Source organism: Anabrus simplex, chromosome 1, assembly GCF_040414725.1.
Source record: "Anabrus simplex isolate iqAnaSimp1 chromosome 1, ASM4041472v1, whole genome shotgun sequence".
In the NCBI taxonomy this organism is placed as follows: Eukaryota; Metazoa; Arthropoda; class Insecta; order Orthoptera; family Tettigoniidae; genus Anabrus; species Anabrus simplex.
The window spans coordinates 1,419,708,942-1,419,727,637 of record NC_090265.1 but is presented as its reverse complement, the minus strand read 5'-3'; the positions used below and the strand labels follow the sequence as shown (position 1 = coordinate 1,419,727,637).

Sequence of the window (18,696 nt, the reverse complement as noted above, 5' to 3'; positions counted from 1 at the left end):
AGAAACAGAGCCACTCATTCAGTCACTCTTTCGTCAAGTCCAATTGCACTCATTTCTGTCAGAAGTCTCCCATTATCTACCCTATCAAATGCTTTAGACAGGTCAATCGCAATACAATCCAATTGACCTCCTGAATCCAGGATATCTGCTATATCTTGCTGGAATGCTACAAGTTTAGCTTCAGTGGAATAACCTTTCCTAAACACAAACTGCCTTCTGTCAAACCAGTTATTAATTTCGCAAACATGTCTTATATAGTCAGAAAGAATGCTTTTCCAAAGTTTACATACAATGCATCTCAAACTGATTGGCCTGTAATTTCCTGCTTTATGTTTGTCACCCTTTCCTTTATACACAGGGGCTACTATAGCAACTCTCCATTCATTTGGTAAAGTTCCTTCATGCAAACAATAATCAAATAAGTACTTCAGATGTGGTACTATATCCCAACCCATTGTCTTTAGTATATCCCTCGAAACCTTATCAATCCCGGCTGCTTTTCTAGTTTTCAACTTTTGTGTCTTACTCTAAATGTCATTGTTGTCATAGGTAAATTTTAATACTTCTTTAGTACTGGTATGAGTCACCTCCTCTATCTGGACATTGTCCTTGTAATCAACAATCTTTACATACTGCTGACTGAATACTTCTGCCTTTTGAAGATCCTCGCATACACACTCCCCCTGTTCATTAATGATTCCTGGAATATCCTTCTTGGAACCTGTTTCTGCCTTAAGGTACCTATACATACTCTTCCATTTTTCACTAAAATTTGCACGGCCACTAATTATGCTTGCCATCATGTTATCCTTAGCTGACTTCTTTGCTAGATTCAATTTCCTAATAATTTCCTTCAATTTCTCCTTACTTTCACAGCCATTTCTAACTTTATTTCTTTCCAACTTGCACCTCCTTCTTAGTCTCTTTACTTCACATTCCTCTACAATTGCTTTAAACCCATTCCAGAGTCTGTTGACATTTTTATTTACCCTTTTCCAACGATCATAGTTACTTATTAAAAACTCCCTCATACCTGTTTTATCAGCCATATGGTACTGCCTAATAGTCCTGATTTTAATATCTTCCTTTCTTTTACATTTATTTTTAACTACCACAAAAACAGCTTCGTGATCACTAATGCCATCTATTACTTTGGTTTCTTTATAGAGCTCACATGGTTTTACCAACGCCACATCCAGAACATTCTTCCCTCTAGTTGGTTCCATCACTTTCTGAATCACATGCCCTTTCGATATTATCTTATTTGCCATTTGTTGGTCATGCTTCCAGTCGTGAAAGGAGACGAGCTGCTGGACTAAATGGTATGATCCGTGCTGTCAGTGGAGAGATGGCGTGGAATTACATCAGTAGATCAATATGTTTGAGTGATGTCTTTATAAGTAGGAAAGATCACATTATGAAGATACAGCTGGAATTCAAGAGGACAAATTAGGTCAAATATTCGTTTGTAGATAGAGGAGTCAGGGATTGGTATAACCGAGGGAGATGTTCTATAAATTTCCAATTTCTTTTCGATCACTTGGGATAAGGCTAGGAAAGCAACAGATACGGAATCTGCCACCTGAGCGACTGCCCTAAATACACTGAACTCTGTTCCGCGTTGAGTGGAGGGGAAGTAGGGGATTGAGGGGAGTATTGTAAATCCTGCCTTCTGTCCGTTGGAGATGGGAGAGGGTTATGTTGCTCCTTCATGTTATAATGTATTTTATGTTTAAATAGTACACGTAATTGAATGATGTTGATTAAATAAAGTATGGAATTAGAAAATATTTTATAATAATAATGCTATTTGCTTTACGTCGCGCTAACTACTTTTACGGTTTTCGGAGACGCCGGGGTGCCGGGATTTAGTCCCACAGGAGTTCTTTTACGTGCCAGTAAATCTACCGACACCGGGCTGACGTATTTTTGCACCTTCAAATACCACCGGACTGAGTCAAGATCGAACCTGCCAAGTTGGGGTTAGAAGGCCAGCCCCTCAACTGTCTGAGCCACTCATCCCGGTAGAAAATATTTTGTAAGATGATGTACAGTATTTTATGTTTAGGGAGTAAATGCAATTTGATTATTTTGATTAAAGTATGACATTCAATTATAGACTACCGGTATTTTGTAAGATGTTATTTTTAGTCATAAGTAATACCGGTACCGGTATCTTAAAAACCGTTTCGAGTGACGAAACACGCTGCCTAAGTTAATGACATTAATATAATTTTTTACAGGTGTGTTATAATGTTATATGTGTTTTAATTCGTGTTTTCGACAGACTGAAAAACATGAAACGTATGTTAACTAAGTCGACGCCTAAAAATATTGCTTCCTTCTTAATAAACCCTGCTTAAATGTACGAGTTTTTCGTTGTTGGAGTGCTCTCACTGCTCCTACAAACTGCTGCAACTTGCTACTTAATAGGATGGTTCTGAATCTGTGACTGAAGGGGTAAGCTTGTAACTCCATTTGAATAGGCTGTATATTCAAATCATTGGCGAAATTATAGTTTGCACGTAAGTACTCACTAAAGTAGCACAGTAAAGATATTTATATTTTTAAAAATTGTTGTTGACCCATTCTTCGAAGCCAGGAAAATGGACTGGTATGTGGTGTTTATATGGAAGCTTCCTGCAAGAAAAAGACATATCAAGTTCATAGTCAGTTAACACTTTTGAAGATCACCACATACCTGAAAGAAGATCTGTCATCAGACCCTTCAAGTCTTTACGATTATTGTAAAACCAATGCAATGTTTCGAAAGCTACGAAAACTAGCTGTAAAATATTAATGTATACCACCAGCAACAGTATTTTCTGAGAGATTGTTTAGCACAGTAGGTTTGATATGTAACAGATAAGGAGTAGGCTCGACTCCGATAGAGTGAGAATGCTTGTATTTTTGAACAAAAACTTGTAGCATTCTTGATACTGTTTTAGCATTCATTGGCTTTTTGGAATAGCGTCAAACGCTTACACTTATTTTTAACTTTTGGGTTGTGGATAGATGCGTAACCAAGTACTGAACAGAACTCCAAGCCAGAATATATTTTCATTTAATTTACAATTATACGAACGTGTTGATATAAAGATGCCTGTTTAATAAATAATATTGTTTTTAGGCATTTGTCTATTAGGTCTGTTAGGTCATCAGCACAGAGGCTGGTTGGATCCTCAAATAGCACCACAAAAGGCTATGCAGTTATAGGGAAACAGCAAAAACCAATGGCACAGCCCAAATGAGGCATTCTAGACAAGATGAGGAGGGGTAGTTTGCCATTGCTTTCCTCAATGGACCAGAGGGTACTACTGCAGCACGTCTGATCCTATGAGTAACACCTTTCTTAAAACACAAACACTAGTTGTGCTCCAGTGTCATTACTCAGCACCACCCATACCCCAGCAGCTTCCATATTGTCACAGCCATGGATGAGACTGGGACTTCGGTGGAATCTACACTTTTGCTCTGGCCTGTGCCAAGAGACGGGTAAAAATACTGCATCCATCAAGAAATGGCAACAGGCGGTTTAGACATTTGTATATTAATATTTTATTTCATGAATGAAAGTATCGAGTATTAAAGCACTGAGGAAAATACATACTGTCCCCTTCAAAAGTGGAAATAATTTATTAAGGGCGAATGATTTATTTCATCAGTGAGTTGAAACATTATTTCGATCGCCAGGAGGGTGAGATTTTACACTCCCGTGCTAGCGTGAACAAGCCGCCTGCGAACCGGTTTTCCCAACCTACCAAGAGAACGAGGAAGCAGGGCAGGGTGAGATTCCTGTTAGGTGTCCTTCAGACACATGTGTGTGTGTACCACGTGATCGGGCGGGCAGCGTGATTATAATCGATCAATAATTGCAAGGTCGTGTGACGTGAAACTAGGGCAGCCAATAAAAATGACAACCTTCACAGGAATGCAACAGATCCACCAATCAGATATAATTAAGAGGCACACTTCCGTCTTAAGACAGTGAATTTAGGGTAATTCCAAAGGAAATTTGATAGAGGGTTTTTACTTCTAAACACTTGATTTGAGCGTTACTCTGCTCTGAATGCAGCTACGGTCCAGATTGGACGTCGTTTGCTTTACTGGGAGACTTTGCATTAGAGAAGGCACTGAGGACTGAATAAACTGCAATTCAGGCATTTGAAAAACTTCTCTACGGTTTATTTATGACTGTCATAAGATAAGTGTCCATCTCCAAATTATTAAACATCGCGTGTGTATCCTGGACTATTGCTAAGACATTTATTAGTTTCAGCTTTTCTACGAGAACTCAGAAGAAGCAAGGTCGTTGGTTCGAGCTCGCTTCAAGATGGCTATCCCTTTCCGAGATGAATCCTACTGTTTCCTGTGCACCTTCATCTCCTCCATGGGTCACTAATTATGTAAGGCTTCGGACATGGGCAAGACTTTGTTCGATGGAAGGTGATGTGACCACGTACTAGGTCATCAGCCAGAATCCAGTTAACACCAGCCACATGAGTATTCCTTAAGAATTCATATTTCTATCTTTCTGTAAAATGTCTGTAAAACGTAGCCTTACCTTATTCATTTAGATTTTCTATTAGTTTAGCAGTAGTTTGACTTTTCATTCTTCTTTCCTCGGTGGGAGGTAGTTTGTGCTCTGGAATGAATGTGTATTCGGTTCTATTAGTTAGAGATAAGAGTGAATGTCATCGAGAGAGACCTCAACTGTCCTAAAATTTTAAGACGGCAGGAGAAATAAAAGTAAATGACCTCCGCGTTAATCTTGAATGATTTTGAAATAGTTTGAAAATTAATTGAGACAGATTAGGACAGTGTTCTAGTGTTTTTCTAAGTGTCAAATTTCATTCTACGATTATACGACATTTCTGTGGACTTTAGTTCGTTTAGAGTCATCTGAATAATTTTGTACGATAGCTTTGCAAGTGTGATTAGGCACGGTCAATAAATATAATAATAATAATGAGTAAAAATAATTAAACCTAATTACGGGCTAAAATTTGAATAAGGTCATGGGTTTAATGTTGGGTTGTTCTTGGAAAGAATTATCGTGTGCTCACTTTATGTAAAGTAGGCCTGGAACATGGCAATCCTCCGGACGGAGTAATGATGAATTATACGTATATTTTACTGTGCTATTAATTTGATTATGACTTGCAGATGGACATTATATATTGTGTGATAATTTATGCATCCATTAGAGTCATTCTGGAAGAAATGTGTCACTGGACATAATTTCTTCGAGCTTGAGCGCAGATTAATCGAGAACCACGATATAGTAGGAGAATAAGAATAAATGCCGCAACTCATGTACCGTAAGCGCGTATTCTAATATTTTGACCTGTGCTGTAGGTATTTTACTTGCTTATTTTGAATGATTTCTGTTTAAAAGATTCCCTTGAACATCGTTGTATAATTAATTCCTGCATAAAAGTGATAACCTTAACTCTATCACGTTCTAGATCGATACCTGGAATATATATCATATTGTCATCTAGAGAACGATTTCCCTAATTTGGAATAAATCCAAAATTTAATAATAATGGGTTAGTGTTCGTGTAAATAATATTGTAATATTGTCGTGTACCTATGTGTGAATGTGTGATGTGTGATTTGATTATATTCTGTGTTTTGTGAATATTTCTTGAATGGTTTTATGATGATGTTCTCCACTGCGCGCGTCAAATTTTGAACGATTTACGTTATTTTCGCGTGTCCGTGATTTGATGAATTGTGAATATTTAGAAGATTTTATTATAATTTAAGGTAGATTAGGATCTAATTCACTAAAATAAATTGAATAAGAGAAGGCAACGTCCGTGGATTGATGTCACGAGGCTGAATTTTTAGTTATTGTACGTTCACTTATTGCATAACAACGAGTAACGTTTAGGTTGATATGAGATCAAATAAGAATTAATTATGAGAAGTTCAGTCACTTAATAATTATAAAAATGAATTGATTGATGAAGGGAAAGTCTAAGGAAGACTTATTAACCACAATTTCTTGAATTAAACATTTTTCAATAATTTTAATAAGGGAAAGAAAATGATCATTTTCTTGTAGAATTAAGTGAGATCCAGAAGGAATATTTTAATTTAAGCAATTTGATTATCATTATTGGAGAGAGTGATACCAGATAGTATTTTGATTTTCAATCCAATTTATAGTAAGTTAATGATCCCTATTATTATTATTACAGACAATAACATTCGTTGAGCTTTAATTTGATTAAGATTCCTTATAGACGATAGCACGAGGAGAAGAGATTTTCAAGAATTGGTCCCAGATTTTGTAAATTTAATTGTTTATTGGAAGAGTGATAGTTTTTAATAAATGTATAAACCTATTTTAGTTTCTTTTCATTTGTCGCTAGTCCTTCATCTATTCTTGCTTTAAAATTTTCTGCACAGCCGATAAGCGAACGGTCTACCTCTGAGACCCTCGCCCTCCGGCGAGCTGAGCCCGGCATGATGGGGGCAATACATTGGTATAGAGTATTGACTAAACTATGTCCGCCCATCTCTAATTTATACCTTTCACAGTATTAAAACAATGATACAAAGTAAGTTTGTGGTACTTAAAATGGCTCAAAAGTATAAAAACAAAAATATATCTCTGAATAAATAATAGCACAAAACAGATTTGTCTTATTGTCATTAGGGGAGGGAGAAATGCATAAATATGCATTGCTTGATCTGTGATAACTAATTACATTATTTAATATACTGTACTGAAATATTACTTGACACTCACCAGTCAGAGCAATAGCTCTTTCGAAGTCCACAGGTTCTTGTATGGCCAATTCATCTGCAAAAATGTCAAATCATAAATTAATATGTATAGCTGCTCTAAAAAGAAATGGCATACGGAATTTATTGTGTGTTCCTTGTATTTTAACTATTTACGTGCGAAAAAGTGAAAGTATGTATACTCGTGTTCATAAAAACAGAACACCTTGAAAGACTAAAGATAAGAAGTTCATATTCACAGGAGATGTTCATTAGTATGTTCTGCAGAAAGGATTAGCATTTCAGTCACCTAGGTTCAGCGTGTGTCCTATTGCGTAGTAGCCACTGGGTCCTCCATGGGCTCTGATAATGTGTTCCATGCGTGATGGCATCGGTACGTATAAGGCGCGAATGGCATCCTGGGGTATAGCCATCCATACTGCATTCACCTGGTTCCACAGTTCATCTTGGGTTGTTGGCGTTGGGCCACAGCGCCGCACCCGTCGTTTCACCATATCCCACACATATTCTGTTAGCGAAAAAACCGGTGATCGGGCGGGCCAGTGCAACAGTCTGATATCCTGTGACAACAAGAAGGCACGGGTTCGTGCAGTAACATGTGGTCGCGCATTGTCCTGCTGAAATATGGCGTCTGGGGTGTCGTGCAGAAAGGGTATGGCTACGGGCCGCAGGATGTCATTCACGTAGGTAAAACTGGTCTCAGTGCCCTGGACACGCACCAACTGTGATTTGTGGTTGTACCCAATAGCACTCCACACCATGAGGCCTTGAGTTGGCGCTGTATGCTTTGTGCAAATGCAGCCAATGTGATACCTCTCCCCCTGTCTGCGACGAACCAAATGCGGTCATCATTTTCAAACAAACAGAACCTGGATTCGTCCGAAAACACTATCTGCTGCCACTCCTGTCCCTAGTGACGTCGTTCCATACACCATTGCAGTCTAGCATGTTTATGCACATTAGTCAAAGGTAGGTGGACATGTGGACGATGTGCAGGTAACCAGACCGTAATAAACGGCGACGGACTGTCACTCCTGATGGTGTAAAACGTGTTACACTGTTCCACTGTTGCGCCAGAGCCGAGAAGGACGCAGATCGTCCTGCAATGCCATTCGAATGAGTCGTCGCCATAAGATCTATCTGTGTCGGTGCGACGTAAAGCCAATAGAAAAAAACAAAACAAAAAAAAAAAAAAAAAAAAAAAACGAATGAGGTGTCGATCTTCTCCGGGGTGGTCTAGGTGGTGCGACCAGACCCATCTCGTCGTGTTCTACGGCCTTCTGTGAACCATTCTGTACACACCCGTTGCACTGCCAACACACTTCGTCCCGCACTAGCAGCAATTTAACGGATGGATGCATCACGATCTCTCATGCCAATAATGCGCCCTCTTTCAAACTCACTAATTTGGCGGTACCGTTCTCGCATACGTCTGCGAGGCATCCTACAGGTCTGCTCAAGTCACACTGATCCATTACCTTCAGTTTATAGCGACAACGAGAGCCGCAGGCACATTTTACCAGTCGGTGGTGGTGCGCCGATATATCGATGTGGACCTTGAATCTGAGATGCTAATCATTTCTTCAGGACGTGCAAATGTCCTGTGAATGAACTTCCTATCTCTAGTCTTTATGGTGTCTGGTTTTTACGAACATTTCTGACAAAAAGTAATGATGTTCTGTTCCAAACCTTGTATAAATCAAATGTTATGACATTACAACAATATGGCAATAGGCCATTTGAGAAATGTCAGTGCAATAAGTGAAAACTCTAGCGACCCTGACAATCACAACACAAATAATTCCATTTTCTGCCTTTGAACGAGAATAACAATAGTTGTCGAATCTCATGCCACATACTTTTGTAGACATTGCAGCTTGTCTACAACAGCTAGTCGCGCTTCTAAGTCAGGTAATAATGGCTCTGTCTTCTAAAAATGCAGCAAGGGCCATGCATTAGTGGAGGATGGGTGCAGTATACACTATGTGGCAGACGTTATGCATCTAGTTCTAATGTGTACATAACTGTTAATTGACACAGGGAGAACAATATCTACACTGGGAGGCCCAGACCTGGTCTTATGAGAAGCACTACTAAACGTGATGATCACTTTCACGTAGTAAATGTTCTTTGTGATCTACACACAACAGCTGTGCAAGCCAGATATCGTTTTCAGCAGGTATGGGGCATGAATATCAGTGAAAGGACAGTATTAATGAGGTTGTACGAAGTGGATCTACAGTTCAAAAAGCCCGCAACAAGTCGTATGTTTACGCGCGAGCCCCTCTTGGATGCAATTCGCCAACTCCCATCGAAACTAGACTGTGGAGTTGTAGAGCTCAGCGTTATTTACAGATGAATCCAGCTTCTGTTTGGAGGGGAGAGAGTTTTGAGAGGACCAAGGGAACGTTATTCACACTCTGCAAGGACACTGTTCAATGGAGGTTCTGCTGTGCTTTGGGCTTGGATTATCATTGATGCCCCCGCATTTAGCTTATATTTGTCGAGAACGAGAGTCTGACTGTCCACTGATACATCGAGGAGGTTTTTATGGATTACGTGGTGCATTTTTCACCTCTCATTGCCAAGAACGATATACTAAGGCAGGGCAACACTTTCCCGCATGTTGCCTTCGGTTTACGTGACTACTGGATGAAATCCGGAATGAGCGCATCGTGTGGCTTACTTGTAGGCTCAGTCTACACTCCATATAGCATATCTGGGATGTTCCTGAGTGACATTATAGAAGTTGTTCCTCTAACACACTGGCTCATCTTCGGGCTGTGTTTCAGGCAGAATGGGAGCTCATATCTCGAGAGAACATTCGAGATTGAATCTTGAGCATGCCACATCGATTCACAGTTCTAACTGCGGCTAGAGTTGGTAATACACGTTACTGAGGCAATGGAAATGTGTTCAAGCATAGGGAGAAATTACAGTACTGCAGAGCGCCAGGTTTTGACGTTTACAAATTCGTGTCGGTGCACTGTTGTGATGGTCACGATCAATGATTTTATTAATTATTTTGCTGAGATTTTTCAAATGGGTTAATAAATGAAATATATATTGTCATATGGTTGTAATTTGTGATATCTGAAGTCATCTATTTTCAGTTTCGACTCAGTCAATTTATAACTGTTAGGTTCTTCAAGTCAGCCGAAACTAATTTTGCATAAATTAATTTTTAAACTACCTGCAAAAAGAAAACATATGGTGACAGAATTATACCTGCACTGTGGAGTTGTAGAGGTCATTACTATTTACGTATGAATCCAGATTCCCTTTAGGAAACCAGATGGACGGGAGAGAGTTTGGAGAGAACCTAGGAAATGTTATTCACCCTGGACTTTCTCTGTTCAGTGGTCGTATGGATATTATACACCTGAAAATACTGTTTTCATATGATCTCTTTTTTAGGTAGTTTATCCATTTTATTAAAATTCAGTTTCGACAGGCTGGATAACCTAAAAGTTATACATATTGTTGTAATGTCATAATATTTGAAACTTTCCACAGTTTCAAATGGACTAATATTAAATTTTGTCTGAAACATACAATGTTTCACTTTTTTTGCTGGTCAGTAAATTTAATCAGACTTAATTTTAATCATTATCAATATATAATTCACTTCCCATGGAGATACAAACCCGTGGATATCCCCTATAAACACTATGTTTGCTGCGTCTGGACAAGAATTGTTTTACTAAGTTTTGAAAACGAAGAATAATGATCCTTTTGTTGTGCTATGTGATTGCTGTGAATTTGGCTGAATCTCTAAATTTACGGTTTGAGAATTTGGGGAAGGAGTGAAACGGATCGTTTTCATTGCTGTTCCAACATAATTTTGGTGACCTCGACGTGATGTAATAACGCAGATACTGGCGAGTCTCAATCTGTTTATTATGGGTCTATTATCGTAACGGAAGAAATGGAGGCAGTACTTAAGAAACGTAAAGTGGTGAGAGCATGTTTTACTAAGACTTATGACAGTTTTACACAAGAAATAGATTCTGAGAATCCGAATGAGGAAAAAGTGAAATCAAAGTTTTCTATGTTAGATAGGTTATCCGGCGATCTTAATAAACTAGACAATCAAATGGCCACGTTGATGTTAGATGATGCAAATGTTGACTTTGAAACAGAATATAACACTGCAGAATCATATAGAGAAAAAATAGATAGTGTTAAGGTAAAGATGGAAACTTTTGTTACAAAATGCGCTCAAACAGGACTAGTCAGTGGTGCCCAGTCGGTTAGTTCATCCCTAAACTCAAGTAGGAGAAAACTTAAACTTCCTAAAATAGAGCTGAAACAATTTAGTGGAAATATAAAAGACATTATGGGTTTTTGGAATCAGTTTAAAAGTATTGCCGAATACGGGGATATGGACGATGCAGATAAATTTCAGTATTTTCTTCAGGCTACAGTAGAAGGTTCACGAGGCAGAGAGATTGTAGAGAGTTTCCCCGCATCTGCTGAAAATTATAACAAAGCTATTGAAAGCTTAAAAAATAGATTCGGTATGGAAGAATTGTTGACCGAATATTACGTGAGAGAGCTACTAGAACTCTTGATAAAATATGTAACAGAGACCCAAGCCAGGCTTGAAATAGCTTATCTCTACGATAAGTTAGAAGCACACCTGAGAGCATTGGAATCAATCGGGATGACATCAGATAAATACGCAGCGATGCTATTTCCACTTGTGGAATCCTGTATTCCAGAAGATCTACTTCGGGCGTGGTTAAGGAACCCTGTAGCAGTCGAACAAGGGAACGAAGAAGGTAGAATCTATGAAGACCAATTGAAACGTCTTTTAGCATTCTTGCGGTGTGAAGCTGAGGGTGAAGAAAAAATAGCACTAGCAAAAGCTGGCTTCAAAGTTCATGGAGATATTAAGCAATAGAAGAACAACGGAGAGCAAGTTGACGACAGTGATGTTATGATTACTGCAACAGATTTATTTTCTGGTGAGAAGAATAATAGTCGTGTTGTGTGTCTGTTCTGTGATAAAACTCATGAGAGTAAGGATTGTTTCCATGCCCAAAAATTATCCCTTAGCCACAAGCAAGACTTGGTGAGGAAAGTGAGAGGATGTTACGCATGTTTAAAACATGGTCATCGAGCAAAGGACTGCTAGCAGAGAGTAAATTGCATAATCTGCTCCAAAAGACATTATACAGTCATGTGTCCAAATCTAGAAAATGCACAGAAAAAATTATCTGTCGAAGATAAAAATGATGAAGACGACAAAACGTGTTTATCTAGTCAGTGTACCTCAGAGGTATTTCTTCAAACACTCATGGGAAATCTCGTTGCAAATGGCAGAAAGCGGAACGTAAGGGTAGTAATTGACTCAGGTTCACAACGATCGTATATCCTGAAGAAGATTGCAGAAGAAATGAGGTGTCGACATGTAAATACTGAGATGGTAAAACACGTCCTATTTGGTGGGAGCTCAATCAAGAAAACGGAGCACCGATGTTACAGCATCTGCTTAGAAAGCTTGGAAGGAAACTACGCTAGCAACGTTGAGGTACTAGACCAGCCCATAATATGTGGATCCATATCTCGACTCTCGTCAACGACTTGCTTGAAAGAGCTGAACCAACGTGGAATCAAACTGCGGACGCTGTGGCAAAGCTTTTTACTGGAAAAGTTGAAGAAATGGAATGTGGGCTCACAGCAGTGGAAACTCGACTAGGATGGGTTGTGATGGGACGAATGGAAAGAACGCTCGGGCAACCTAACCATGCTGTGATTTTAACCACCATGCAGACACCTTCAATGAACATACAAGATACCAAAAGGGTTTGAGTGCCAGATCTCGATTCCATTGATAATATTCATTTATCAAAAAGGCTGCAATACCAACATCGCCTGAGAGAAGAATTGAGGAAGAGATTCAGACTGGAGTATCTAGGTCAACTCGTTCACAAGAAAGGAGACATGAAGGGTAGGAGAGAAGAGATAAAGTGTGGAGATGTTGTGCTGATCGGCAATAACAACATGACGAGAATGGACTGGCCCTTGGCGAGAGTAACAGAGGTGTTCCCCGGGAAGGACAATGTAGTACGAGTAGTGAAGGTGAAAACTGCTGCTGGAGAATTCATCCGGCCAATACAACACATCTGTCCCTTGGAGATTTGTTTCTCTCCCATAAGCCCAGGTAAAGACGCAACACTAGACGTTATCACAAAAAATACCAAGGTACCTGTTCCAAGGTCTCCAGATCCTGGTACCCCCTGCAAGGTGCCAAAGTTACCAGGACAGGCAGGAAAGTGAACATCCCTTCACGTTTTCTTGAGTGAAAGAACTTAAACTGCATTTGAAATTTTGTTTAATATATCTTGTTAATGTGTAAATTAATTTGATTTGACAGTGTAAAATCAAAGGTGGGAGGATGTTGCGTCTGGACAAGCAATGTTATTGTGAATCAAGAAGGCGGTGAACGTTTTAAAAACGAAGAAGAATGGTCCTTTTGTTATGCTATGTGATTGCTGTGAATTTGGCTGAATCTCTAAATATACGGTTTGAGAATTTGGAGAAGGAGTGAAACGGGTAGTTTTCATTGCTGTTCCAACAATGTCCATAGATTTATGAAAACAGTGTACCTGAAAGGAACGTCTATACAATACCATGCGCTCATTTCTAATTTCGCTGCTGTTCCTTGATATGATTTTATAAAAGTGGCAATGTAGGTTCAAGGTATATCATATGCCTCTTTCTTTTTCATATGCTTGTCATTTTTTGTGTTACTTCTTTTAGTCTTTCATTTCATTTAACGTCAATTATCCATGCATTCGATTTTATTAATTTTATATTTATTTCTAGATAATGAGTGTAATTTGTCAAATTTTGTTTAGATAGAAGAACCACCGAAAGTAAATTTGGTTATTTGTCATGAATGGAACAGCAAGTTTAAAGAATTAACTGTAAGTTGACTGTGAGCAATCAAAAGACAGTGGCAATGAAAATGAATACAACATGCACTCAGAATAACCTCACACTTGAGAGAGAATTGAGCATGTTAAGAACTTTAGTTTTGTTGGAAGTGTTGACTCAATAAAGGAAACGTATAAAGGTATAAAACAGAGTATCCAAATGACCGTATTTCTTCTAACACTGGCAGAATCTAGTCTGGGACGAGGCAGATTCTACAAGAACAAAAGAAACAAATTTCAAATCATACCTTCTGCCAGTCATGACATACAGTTTGTAGAGTTGTGTATTAAATACTGTACATGAGACATTAGTAAATTACAAGTCTGGCTCATTGGATGAATAGCCAGAACACTTAACCTCGGGTTCAATTCCAGGCCAGGCCAAAGATTTTAACTGCGTATGGTTAATTTCTCTGGCTCTAGGAATGCTTATCTGTGATTGCCTGAACAAACTTCTCAGTGGAATACTGTGTAGGAGAGATACTGACTGGAGGGTGATTGGGGATTTAAATGAGACTATGGAGTGGGTATGTGGGAAACTGGAGTGAAATTTCTAGATCCTATTGGGTGGGTAGGAGATAGGGATCTGCGCTCAGATGGCCTTCACTTAAATCGCAGTGGTACGTATAAGTTAGGAAATTTGTTTCTAAGGATAATAGGTAGGTACATTCAGGGAAACGGTGTTGTTTAGGGAGCGTTTGTGAGAGTACAGAGTTCTGGAAGTCAAGTAGGAATGACATAAAAATGTTAGTGTTGAACTGTAGAAGTATTGTAAAGAAAGGAATAGAATTAAGTAATTTAATAAATATATATGTATCAGATATTGTAACAGGAGTTGAACTATGGCTGAGAAATGATGTAATGGATGCAGAAATTTCCTCACGAAACTAGAGTGTGTATCGTAGAGATGGGATGGGAATGGTGGGAGGGGGAGTATTCATTCTGGTGAAAGAAGAATTTGTAAGCTACGAAAACGTTAAAGATGTCACACATGAAATTCTAGGTGTACGGCTCATTTCTGAACATAATAGGCAACTCGATATCTTTCGAGTGTACAGACCGGGAAAGGGTAGTGCTGACACGGATTCAGAATTATTTGATAAGATAATCAGCTATGTGAGAAACGGCATGGAAAGGAATGTGACTGTAGCGGGAGATCTGAATTTACCAAATGTCAATTGGAAAGGAAATGCGAACGACAGGAAGCATGACCAACAAATGGCAAATAAGTAAATATGGGAAGGGCAATTAATTAAGAAAGTGACGGAACCAACTAGAGGGAAAAATATCCTGGACGTGGTGCTGATAAAACCAGATGAGTTCTATAGAGAAACAGAAGTAATAGATGGTATTATGATCACGAAGCTGTTTCTGTGGTAGTTAAAAATAAATGTGATAGAAATGAAGGTTTTAAAAGTAGGACTATTAGACAGTACCATATGGCTGATAAAGCAGGCATGAGGCAGTTTTTAAAAAGTAATTATGATCGGTGGAAAACGGTAAATAAGAATGTAAACAGAGTCTGGGATGGGTTTAAAGAAATTGTTGAGGAATGTGAAAACAGGTTTGTACCTTTAAAGGTAGTAAGGAATAGTAAAGACCCATCTTATTATAATAGAGAAATAAAGAGACTAAGAAGGACGTGGAGATTAGAAAGAAATAGAGTTAGAAATGGCTGTGGAAGTAAGGAGAAATTGAAGGAACTTACTAGGAAATTAAATCTAGCAAATAAGGGAGCTAAAGATAACATGATGGCAAGCATAATTGGCAGTCATACAAATTTTAGTGAAAAATGGAAGGGTATGTATAGGTATTTTAAGGCAGAAACAAGTTCCAAGAAGGACATTCCAGGAATAATTAATGAACAAGGAGAGTGTGTATATGAGGATCTTCAGAAGGCGGAAGTATTCAGTCAGCAGTATGTAAAGATTGTTGGTTACAAGGAAAATGTCCAGATAGAGGAGGTGACTAATGCTAAAGTATTAAAATTTACATATGATAACAATGATATTTACAATAAGATACAAAAGTTGAAAACTAGAAAAGCGGATGGAATTGATAAGATTTCTGGGGATATACTAAAGGGAATGATTGGGATATTGTTCCATATCTGAAGTACTTATTTGATTATTGTTTGGTTGAAGGAACTATACCAAATGAATGGAAAGTTGCCATAGTAGCCCCTGTATATAGCAAGGGTGATAGACATAAAGCTGAAAATTACAGGCCAGTAAGTTTGACATGCTTTGCATGTAAGCTTTGGGAAGGCATTCTTTCTGATTATGTTACACATGTTTGCAAAATTAATAACTGGTTCAAAAGAAGGCAGTTCGGTTTTAAGAAAGGTTATTCCACTGAAGCTCAACTTGTAGGATTCCAGCAAGATATAGCAGATATTTTGGATTCTGGAGGTCAAATGGACTGTATCGCGATTGGATAGAGTGGATCATGAGAGACTACTAGCAAAAATGAGTGCTATTGGACTAGACAAATGAGTGACTGAATGGGTTGCCATATTTCTAGAAAATAGATCTCAGAGAATTAGAGTAGGCGAAGCTTTATATGGCCCTGTAATAATTAAGAGGGGAATTCCTTTAAGGCAGTATTATTGGACCTTTATGTTTTCTTATATATATAAATGATATGAGTAACGGAGTGGAATCAGAGGTAAGGCTTTTTGCAAATGATCTTATTCTCTATAGAGTAATAAATAAGTTACAAGATTGTGAGCAACTGAAAAATGACCTCGATAATATTGTGAGATGGACAGTAGGCAATGGTATGTTGAAAAACGGGGTTAAAAGTCAGGTTGTGAGTTTCACAAATAGGAAATGTCCTCTGAGTTTTAATTACTGTGTTAATGGGGTGAAAGTTCCTTTTGGGAATCATTGTATCTGGGTGTTAATATAAGGAAAGATCTTCATTGGGGTAATCACATAAATGGGATTGCAAAATGATACAGATCTCTGCACATGGTTTTGAGGGTATTTAGGTGTTGTAGTAAGGATTTAAAGGGGAGTGCTTGTAAGTCTCTGGTAAGACCCCAACTAGAGTATGGTTCCAGTGTATGGCACCCTTACAAGGATTACTTGATTCAAGAACAGGAAAAATTCAAAGAAAAGCAGCTCGATTTGTTCTGAGTGATTTCCGACAAAAGAGTAGCGTTAAAAAATGTTGTAAAGTTTGGGCTGGGAAGAACTGGGAGAAAGGAGACGAGCTGCTCGACTGAGTGGTATGTTTCGAGCTGTCAGCGGAAAAATGGCGTGGAATGACATTAGTAAACGAATAAGTTTGAGTGGTGTCTTTAAAAGTAGGAAAGATCACAATATGGAGATAAAGTTGGAATACAAGAGGAAAAATTGGGGCAAATGTTCATTTATAGGAAGGAGAGTTAGGGATTGGAATAACTTACCAAGGGAGATATTCAATATATTTCCAATGTCATTGAAATCATTTAAGAAAAGGCTAGGAAAACAGCAGATAGGGAATCTGCCACCTGGGCGACTGCCCTATATGCAGATCAATAGTGATTGATTGATTCTCTTCATCTGCACAAAACACGACATACCACACTACCAACAACCACAGAAACATACAATAGTGAATAGACCCCGGCACATAGAGTTGGCTTCGGGGAGGGCATCCGGCCGTAAAACTGAATCAAATTCAAATCACGTGCTGACGCCAATAAATTGGGGAAAAGGTCAGGAAATTGACCTTAGTAAATTACAAACATGGGAAATTAAGTTTCTAAGATTAGCTGTGCAGAAGTTGAAAAGGGGCAGAATACATCAGAAGAGTCATTTAGGTGAATTAAATAATACATAAGGTAATTGGGTGGTTTGGTCATGTAAAGCAAGTGCAGGAGACGTGGACTCTCACGGAGTACTTGGAGATGATAGTGCCTGGAAAACGACCAGTGAGATATCCGAAAAGGAGGTACTTGGACCAAATTATAGAAGACCTATCGTTCGCATAAATCCTACCCAGCCTGATGGAATGATCGACAGATTATGATGTTTCCAACCATTCTTGAATGGTCATCGTCAGAAACTGACTCAGCCTTTAGAACAACGGACAGAACACTTAGCGGAATATTCAACTCACGAAGAACGTTCATCTCAGAGACATTTATAACTTAACTTAGGGTTTATAAACTCAAATGCAGTGAATGTCTCAATTCTACAATGAAAAACTGAAAATTTATGATTTATTATTTCAAAATGATATGTACAAAACGCATAAAAGCATCAAACATAACGCAGTCTGATCTGCTGTTTCGTTACTCGACGCAAGATATGCGTGCAGACTTCAAGAAAACGTGGAGATTCTCTACATCAGCCCAGCCCTAAAGGAGGCACTGACAATGTTGAAAAGGGACGCAATAAGCATTCCTGTTGTAAGAGTCTGTTGCTGAGGAAAGCCATTTGAAACAGTTAATAGTGTTCCATGAAATCAGAAATCAGTATCACTTTATTGTTTTTTATTACCGCTACATCATAGATGACAACAGTTAATGTTAATAATAATAGTAAACTTCTATTTACAATTTGTTTTACGTCGCACCGACACAGGTAGGTCTTATGGCGATGATGGGAGAGGAAAATTATGGAAGGAATCTACGGTGGCCTTGACTAAGGTACATCCTCAGTACTTGCTTGGTGTGAAAATGGCAAACCATGGAGAAACATCTTTAAGGCTGCCGACAGTAAGGTTTGAACCCGTTATCTCCCAAATGCAATGGCAGAAAGTTAATCCAGGCCTAATAATATTACAACTTTATCAGGTAGAAATACCGTCAGCTGGGGTGACTACAGTCTAAAATTAGTACTAATATACCGGAAACATATTTAGGAGTAGGTCCATACACAAACATGGATATTTGTCTGAAAGATGAGAATTAAAAAAAAAAAAAAAAAAACTACAGGTTTCAGGATGTATTGCATAAATATGTCTCTTATTACTTTTAACAGGTTTTTAATAAACATGTTAG

General features: G+C 38.5%; 1 protein-coding gene across 5 annotated transcripts in view; it reads right to left on the bottom strand.

Moving 5' to 3' along the window:
• Positions 1 to 18,696, bottom strand: part of LOC136858376 (synaptic vesicle glycoprotein 2C) — a 277,164-nt gene that overhangs the window by 234,805 nt on the left and 23,663 nt on the right. For all 5 annotated transcript variants that reach the window (XM_067137872.1, XM_067137876.1, XM_067137873.2 and 2 more), the window contains exon 2: positions 6,764 to 6,817. In XM_067137872.1, the coding sequence (XP_066993973.1) occupies positions 6,764 to 6,817 (54 nt within the window). The remainder of the gene's footprint in view (positions 1 to 6,763; positions 6,818 to 18,696) is intronic.